Genomic DNA, 7,847 nt, shown 5'->3' on the forward strand with positions numbered 1-7,847 from the left:
AGAAACCATGTCTTGCCTCATTTATAACATCTCCAGTGGCCACCAGGCATATATAAATAATGCATTGATATTTTTTGTAGTTAACGAAATATGTAGTTACCCATATTGCCAGACCAGTGGGACTTCTAGTTATACACTTTGATCCTTTTATAGAATTAGTGAGTCAAGAGATGAAACAAATTTTCCTACCACTGTTTGTGTTTTAGTGGTGATTCTCAAGTTCATTTTAGTTCATGGGCTATTTCTTTATACCAACACTAGAGGCCCGGTGCATGAAATTCGTGCATGGGTAGGGTCCCTAGTGGCTGCTGGCTGGGGCCTCCCTTCCCCCGGCTGCCTGCCACCTCCTCCTCCTGGTGGTCAGTGCAAGTCTAACTCCCGGTCGGTCCAACTCCCGCCCGTGGGGACACTTGGCATATTAGCCTTTTATTATATAGGATACTGACCAACTTTCCTGCCTGCAGAAAAAAAAATAATTATTCACAAAGCTCACTAGGCTAGGAAGGAAAGTGCAGTTTGATGATAAAGTAAAATGGTGTCATTTTGTTTTTAATAAGTATCATATATAAATTATCAGCCCATACTAAAAAATAAAGATGGCTACATTTAATCATGAAGACTACATCAAAAGGGGACAATTCATATACTTATTAACTGCCTATGTCTAGAAAATCTATATTCTACCCACCACCGCTATATTAAAACGTTATGGCTTTTATAAGTATAAATTACAAAACCAACTACATTTTTTTTTATATGTTATCATTCACTTCAAGGTTTGTTATCAGAGAAAAAGCATGAGGTATGTCAAGTGCACACAGGCATTTTAATTTGCAAGCATATCTTATTTGCTTTATGTAAACTGGGAAACCACATAATCCTCATGTCATTCAATACTTTCACCCCATGATCACTATTCATTACAGTATGATCAGAGCTGCTCCATGTAATCACACCTGTTCATTTCACAGCCTCCTCTCACAATCTATCTTTAATCCCATACCTCCAGTGCTGTTCTGAATTGTCCTGCTGCCACGGCGTATTTCTTTTGTCTGTAGCACAAGCTGGCGTCCTTTAATGCTACTTGAAGCCATTTGTCAATCTGAGGCAGAAAGTTGAAATTAGGTCCATGCAAAGGGTCTACTATTTCAGCCTCTTGGCATGTTGGCTGAATCCCAGTGGATGTGAAGGACTCTACAAACTCATAGCTCACATCCTCTTCATCAACATAGACCAGCTTCACCTCCACATCCATGATGCTCTTTAAGGGGATGTGAGGCAGAGGCAGGGTGATCAATGGGCTGTCAAGTTCCATGATCTTTGCCTCCTTCCTTCCAGCTGGCTTTTCTTCACCTTCTGCCTTCCTTTTAAAGGCCAGTTTCTCTAAATCATTGCTTTGTTTTTCTTTGATGCTCTTTGCCATTTTTATTCTGTCGACTGTTGTTTCCACCTGTTTGTCGCCACAGCTTTTCTTAATCTCTTGTGGTATTTCCAGGATGCTGGGTGGGTTTGCTAAAGTGGACATTTTCTTGCTTATGTTTATCGTTGGAACCAGCCGATCAGAATAAACCCTATTTAACGGTATTCTCCAAACTCCCACTGCTTCCTCAATCCATTGATTTCCCCCCCTGAAACTCCTATAGGGGTTAAGAGAAAAAAAAAAGAATTAAAACAATATTTTGAAATTCCAATGGTTTAAGACTATAGTCAAATTTATTTAAAATACTGTTTTACTCATAGGTATTTATTCATCATAAAGTAAAACTATATGTACATCATCTGCTGTTTTACTAAGGAAGTGCATGTTTTAATTTCAAAATTCATCAAGCATTTGTTGAAAACACATTTAGACAATGTCTTAAAAAATACTCACTTATAGCTGAACAACATTGAATGAACATGTTTATGGGGTACCCAAACTCACTAAATAGGAAAACCTTATACACAGCCACTGAGGACAAAAGAGACCAAAAAAAAAATCTCGATATTAATTTCCTGAGAAAGGCAGGTGGTCTAGAACTCATTATAAAATATACTGCTAACCTGTATAATAGACTTGGGAGTTTAAAGAAACCACAGCTGCTTCCTCTGAAAAGCTTTCAGAAATGTTGTAAGCACAATGTTTCTTCAATTTGCTTCTTCTATTAGAAAGGAAAATCTCAAGTTTAAACCACTTTAAAGGTAACTATTATTCAGACCTCACTTGAAAGCAGAAGAATATGACCTTCAACCTCTCATTAATGTGGAGCCGCATATTCATATTGATTCTGCTGTATTAATATTTTGTAGCAATGACTTCAATACTGTATATTATATGAAGACAAAGCATTTTCATAAATCACTAATGTTCAAAAATATAATAAGCAACAGCCTTTTGATACAAAGGTTTCTGCACACTATCTCTAGATTGGTTTAAAAATATAAAAGTCCTAAGACCTGATTATATAGTATGGTTGGTTCCTATTTTTAAAGACTTTTTCATCTATCATATTCTGTCCTGGAAACTACTCTGTAGGAGAAACAGGAAGAAGGAACACATTTTTCGAAGAAACTAAGGGATAGAGAGGTTAAGTTGCTTATTCAAGTCATGTTGTTGATCACTAGCAGAATCTGGATTGCTATTTCCTCCCTGGAACTTGCCCTCACTACCTCCTAGCCTGGGAGTACTTCCTTCCTCCATAGAATTGGAGAGCTAATAGCAGACTTACATCAGAACACAAACAGAAGAGAAAATGCAAGAAAGAAGGGTTGAGTATAAAATAACAATGAGAAAAGAGCTAATATTCTTGCTTCTTTTCACCTACCACAAGGACAGTGCCTGACATCAAAGTCTTAAGTAGCTTTTCAAGATTGATGATTATATTAATATTGCTGATTATTTTTATTTGTTTGCTTGAAAAACAGCAGTTTGCTTATAGAAATCATTTAAAATGCACTGAATTTTGACCCAGTGATTTTTTTTGTTTCTTTTTATTTTTCAATTACAATTGACATTCAGTATTATGTTTCAGGTGATAGTGTTTAGACATTTATGTAACTTACAAAGTGATCTACCCCAATGAGTTTTGGCTCATCTGGCCCTATACAGATATTACAATATTATTGACTATATTCTCTATGCTGTACTTTGTATTCCCATGAATATTTTATAACTAACAATTTGCTTTTCTTAATCCATTAACCTTCCACTCAGCCTCCCAACCCCCCTTCCATCTAAAAACAATCATTTTTTTTTGTATATATAAGTCTGTTTATTTTTTGTTTGTTTTTTTGGTTTGTAGATTCCACATACAATTGTCCTTTTCTGCCAGGGAAACAAGTGATAAAATAAACAAATGGGACTGCATCAAACTAAGAGATGTTTGCACAACAAAGGAAGCCATCAACAAAATGAAAAGACAGCTTACTAAATGGGAGAAGATATTTGCTAATGTTACATCAAATAAGGGGTTAATATCTAGAATTCATACAACTTAACACCAAAAAAGCAAACAATCCAATTAAAAATGAGGAGAGGACCTAAATAGATATTTCTCTAAACAGGATATACATATGAAAAGGTGCTCAACATAACTAATCATCAGAGAAAATAAAAATTAAAGCTGCAATCAGAAATCACCTCACACCTGTCAGAATTGCTATCATCATTAAGTCAACAAACAAAGTGTTGGCAAGAATGTGAAGAAAAGTGAACCCTCGTGTACTGTTGGTGGGATTGTAAGTTGATGCAGACATTATGGAAAACAGTATGGAGGTTCCTCAAAAAATTAGAAACAGAATTACCTTACCACCCAGCAATCCCAATTCAGGGTATGTATTGAAGAAATCCAAAACATTAATTCAAAAATATATATGCATCCTTATGTTCACTGCAGCGCTATTTACAACAGCTAAGCTACGAAAGCAATCTAAGTGTCCATCAATAAATGATTGGATAAAGAAGACGTGGTACTATATACATTGGAATATTACTGAGTTATAAAAAAGAATGAAATATTACCATTTGTGACAAGATGAACAGATCTAGAGGGTACTCTGCTAAGTAAAACAAGTCATACCCAGCAATTCATTTTTTTTTTTTTTTTGAGGATGCACAGCCCCAATTCCATGCAGGGGATAGGAGAAGGGCCCCAGGAAAAATAGTTCAGTCTCTAAAGTTTCATTCAGGTTGGGGCCCAGGGGTGGGTCTGCACCTGACACACAAGGGGCTGGATTTCTAGCAACTCCCATCTTCCCCGGCAGACAGAATCCCCAGTGATTTTCACAGCCAGATGTTATGTGAGCTACTTTTCCCAGCTCTGCTGCTCTGGACTAGGGAGCCTGCATGGAATTGAGACCCCTTGCTCCTCAAGAGAAACTGTGTAGCTGTGATATCTCTCCAGATTCTCAACCACTGCACATGGGTGCAGGGTCAGACTTTTCACATCTCCATCTTCCTACCAGTCTCCATGTGACTTCTTCTATAAATCATTGGTTATAAGACTTCTATCCTGCTAGTTGTCAGTTCATTATTCAGGTTGATTGTTCTATAATTTAGTTGTAATTCAGGTATGGTCCTGGAAGGAGGTAAGTGTTACTTCTACCTACTTTGCTGCCATCTTTGATCTTCTCCCCAGTAATTCTTAAGAAGAGTAAAGGAAGAAACAAAACAGTACATATGACTCTAACCTTGGAGGCACTTTCCTCATCCCCACAATTGAACATTTGTGTCACCAGACAAGATTGAGTTCAAATGTGGACATGTCAAAAAATCTACTGTGAGGTCAATATTATTGTATTAGAGAGATCAAATTCCCATAATTTCAATAACAGCCATCTTGGATATTAATTTGCAGGAGTTTAATAGTAGAATAATATTTCCCTAGTGATTTATACTGATTTACTAGAGTTGTGTTTCTGCGGGGTGAAACACCTAAAAGAATAAAATTTTTGGCAGTCTGTGTGATGCTTAATTAAGGAGATCGCCATGGCTGGAAATCATAGGCCCCATCCACACGGCTTTACTTTGATCAAGGCCCTGTTTTCTTTCTTCTCTTGGAATCATTGCTGGCATGCAATATATCTTTTGTACCATTAATGTGGCTAGTTGGCGTGGTGAGGAAGAATCTATCTTGGCCATCACTCTATCTTATGTTTGCTCTTGTGCCATATATGATTTGAGTTGAGTGAAAGTTAGCTTCAGTCCTCGAATTAAGATGTCTCATGGATGGACACTTGGGATATGCATCTACTAGAATACCAAGAAGTTTCTTTCAGTAGCAGACATGCAGAAAAGAAAATAGCACAACTCCAACACCCCATGCGTGCCTTGTATGTTTTTTTAAAGTGTCATATGCAATTTTGAGTAAAATTTGTATGCCACACAGTATGGCTAAGTTCCAAATAAAGCTTGATTCTGATCAATACTATAGAAATCATCTATGTATATGTCCTCTTCTTGGTTCAATGCTATCTGTGAAGCCAAAGAAATGTGAAGCTCTTGAAAATTGTTTAAAGCTTAAAAAATAACCTGATTTTAAGGATCTTTGATTCATATTCATTCTTAAAATAGACTGCAAAAAAATATAAACAGGAAATTTTGGTGGGTGAGCTATTCCAAAATTTTCATGATAAGTCCCAGGTATGTTTTCTGAACTCTCTACTTCAAGCACCAGTGGCTAAAATGTGTCAGATTATCTATAATTGGTTATACTTAGCAACATTTTTAGCATTACCTATCTCTTTTACCTTTCTTTCACATCCCTTAAACACATACAAATGTATAAAATTATCTTTACAATCAATTCTTCTAGAAGGTTCTCTCTCTGTCTCTCTCTCTCTAAATCTCTTTCTCTCCCTGCCTCCCTTCTTCCCTCCTATCTTCTGCCTATTTTTCCTTCAAACTTCTCCACACCATTCTTCCTCCCAGATGTCCCCCACGCTTCCCTTTTTTTCTCTTTACAAGGAGGAAGGTTTTGTTGTTTTTATGAAACAGGCTTCTGAATATTTCTGCATGAGTCCTTAAACCTCTATACAGAAACAATAATTTTGGTTTTCAGTGCATATTTGTATACCAAACAATAATAGAGAAGGGCAAAGTGTACATGGTACATAGAGAACTCAGAAAGAATAAATTCGTAAGAAAATATTTCATTTCAGACATCTGGAAGGTCAATTACTACAAATTTGTCCAAGAGACAATAATTCATGTAAAAACCTGTCCCTGTAAAAACCTAGAAAAAATATCCTATTATGTAAAAGTGGCCTAGATGTGCAGGCTGTAAAAACATGGCCAAACCCAACCAGTATTTTTAATGTTGGTTACAAATCAAACCTCAGCTTCAGATTTAGAGCCTGTTCTTTATAAAAACTGTTTCACAAGAGAGTTTTAGATCTGCTCACCTACAGCTCTTAAAAAAAATTATAAAACTCCATTTAAATAATCTGTAATTCAAGGCCTTTCACCACCTAGCCCAATGTGTATTTCCAGACTTATTTAGCACTCCTTCTATAAACTACTCTGAAGTCAATTTGAAATTCTTACTTGCAAAAGATACTCATTTTCAGTTTGTCTGCTAAGAATTCTCCATCTTCCTCGTCCCACCTCATTCCACCTGTCCAAACCTAGCCAGAAGTTATCCATTTATCCTTCCTCAGAACACCAATGGCATTTAAAGCACTTATTTTATTCATTGCAGTTATGTATGAATGACTTATTTCTTCCAATAAACTCTCTAAAAGCAAAAATATGCTTTACCTATCTTGACATTAGTTCAGTGGTTTGCATAGAGTAGGCATTCAATGGACTTGGATCAATATGGATGCTGTGAATCAAAGGCTAATTTACAATTTTTTTAAGAGAAACAAAATTAGATTTTTCTTAAGGTATGGCCTGTACATTTTTAAAAGTTGTTCCTGAAGTGTTTTGCTAGATTTCTGTTTGTTTATTTTATATTTGGTCCTGGATAAAATATATTTTCTCCTTTGACAGTTCAAATGAATAATGTACCAACTAGATTTAAACTATCAACCTCTTCATTTCTTTTAGTAGTCAAGTTGATTAACATGACATTAGTCAGTGTTCTGAGGCACTATGTTACACTTTAATCATGACTTCAATAAAAATACTTTTAGAAAAAACTATTAGACAGTACTCACTGATAACATTCTGTGAAAATGCCCATTCTTTAATTAAGAAGACAGCACTGTAAAATTGATTTCCTCCCAGAGGAAAAAAAATGATCTCCAGCAAATATTGATATGAAACATTAGAACAATCTCCAGGGTTTTATAATAAATACAGGTACAAGAAACAAAGAGAGGTTAATGTTCAATCATTTCCAGCGGGTAACCATTTAAAATCTATTTGCTGGATTTTCAACACATTTATTTTGTTCTTTAAGCATTTCATCAAGCACTCTGTTCTATGTGGGAGTTTCTATTGCTTCATAGATACAATCAGTGGTCTGTGTGGCTATTAGTACCACAGATTACTTACTGGAATTTCAATTGATATAGGCAGCTCCAACATGGGAAATTCAGAAAAAGAGAATTCTTTAAAAATGTGCTCTCTGAAACATTCAACATCACAGTTGCCATGGTTTTCTTTTTCTTTTTTTTAAAAAGGATCTAATTTTAACTTGCTGTTAAATGTAACCAAAGAGACATTATAAGGAAAAACATCTTGCTTGTTAGTCCACTAGTACACCTTGATATTTTAAAAACACATTACAAAATATTTCTTCAATCCAATGATTATTTATTGAACACCCACTCTGAGCAATGTATTGTGCTACATATTATAAAGGAGACTAAAAATGAATTAGAAGGGTCTTGGCACTCTAGAGCTCATAGTTGGAGATGGGTGG

General features: G+C 35.7%; 1 protein-coding gene across 1 annotated transcript in view; it reads right to left on the reverse strand.

Annotated features, from left to right (window-relative positions):
- Nucleotides 1-6,588, reverse strand: part of SPATA16 (spermatogenesis associated 16) — a gene marked incomplete at both ends in the record, with an annotated part of 163,049 nt that extends 156,461 nt beyond the window's left edge. Inside the window, 3 exon segments of the mRNA XM_079767270.1 lie at nt 1,004-1,576; nt 1,578-1,602; nt 6,524-6,588. Of these exon segments, the coding sequence (XP_079623396.1) occupies nt 1,004-1,576; nt 1,578-1,602; nt 6,524-6,588 (663 nt within the window).
- Nucleotides 6,589-7,847: the final 1,259 nt, after the last annotated feature.

The sequence above is a fragment of the Cnephaeus nilssonii genome (genome assembly GCF_951640355.1).
Source record: "Cnephaeus nilssonii genome assembly, chromosome: 3".
In the NCBI taxonomy this organism is placed as follows: domain Eukaryota; kingdom Metazoa; phylum Chordata; class Mammalia; order Chiroptera; family Vespertilionidae; genus Cnephaeus; species Cnephaeus nilssonii.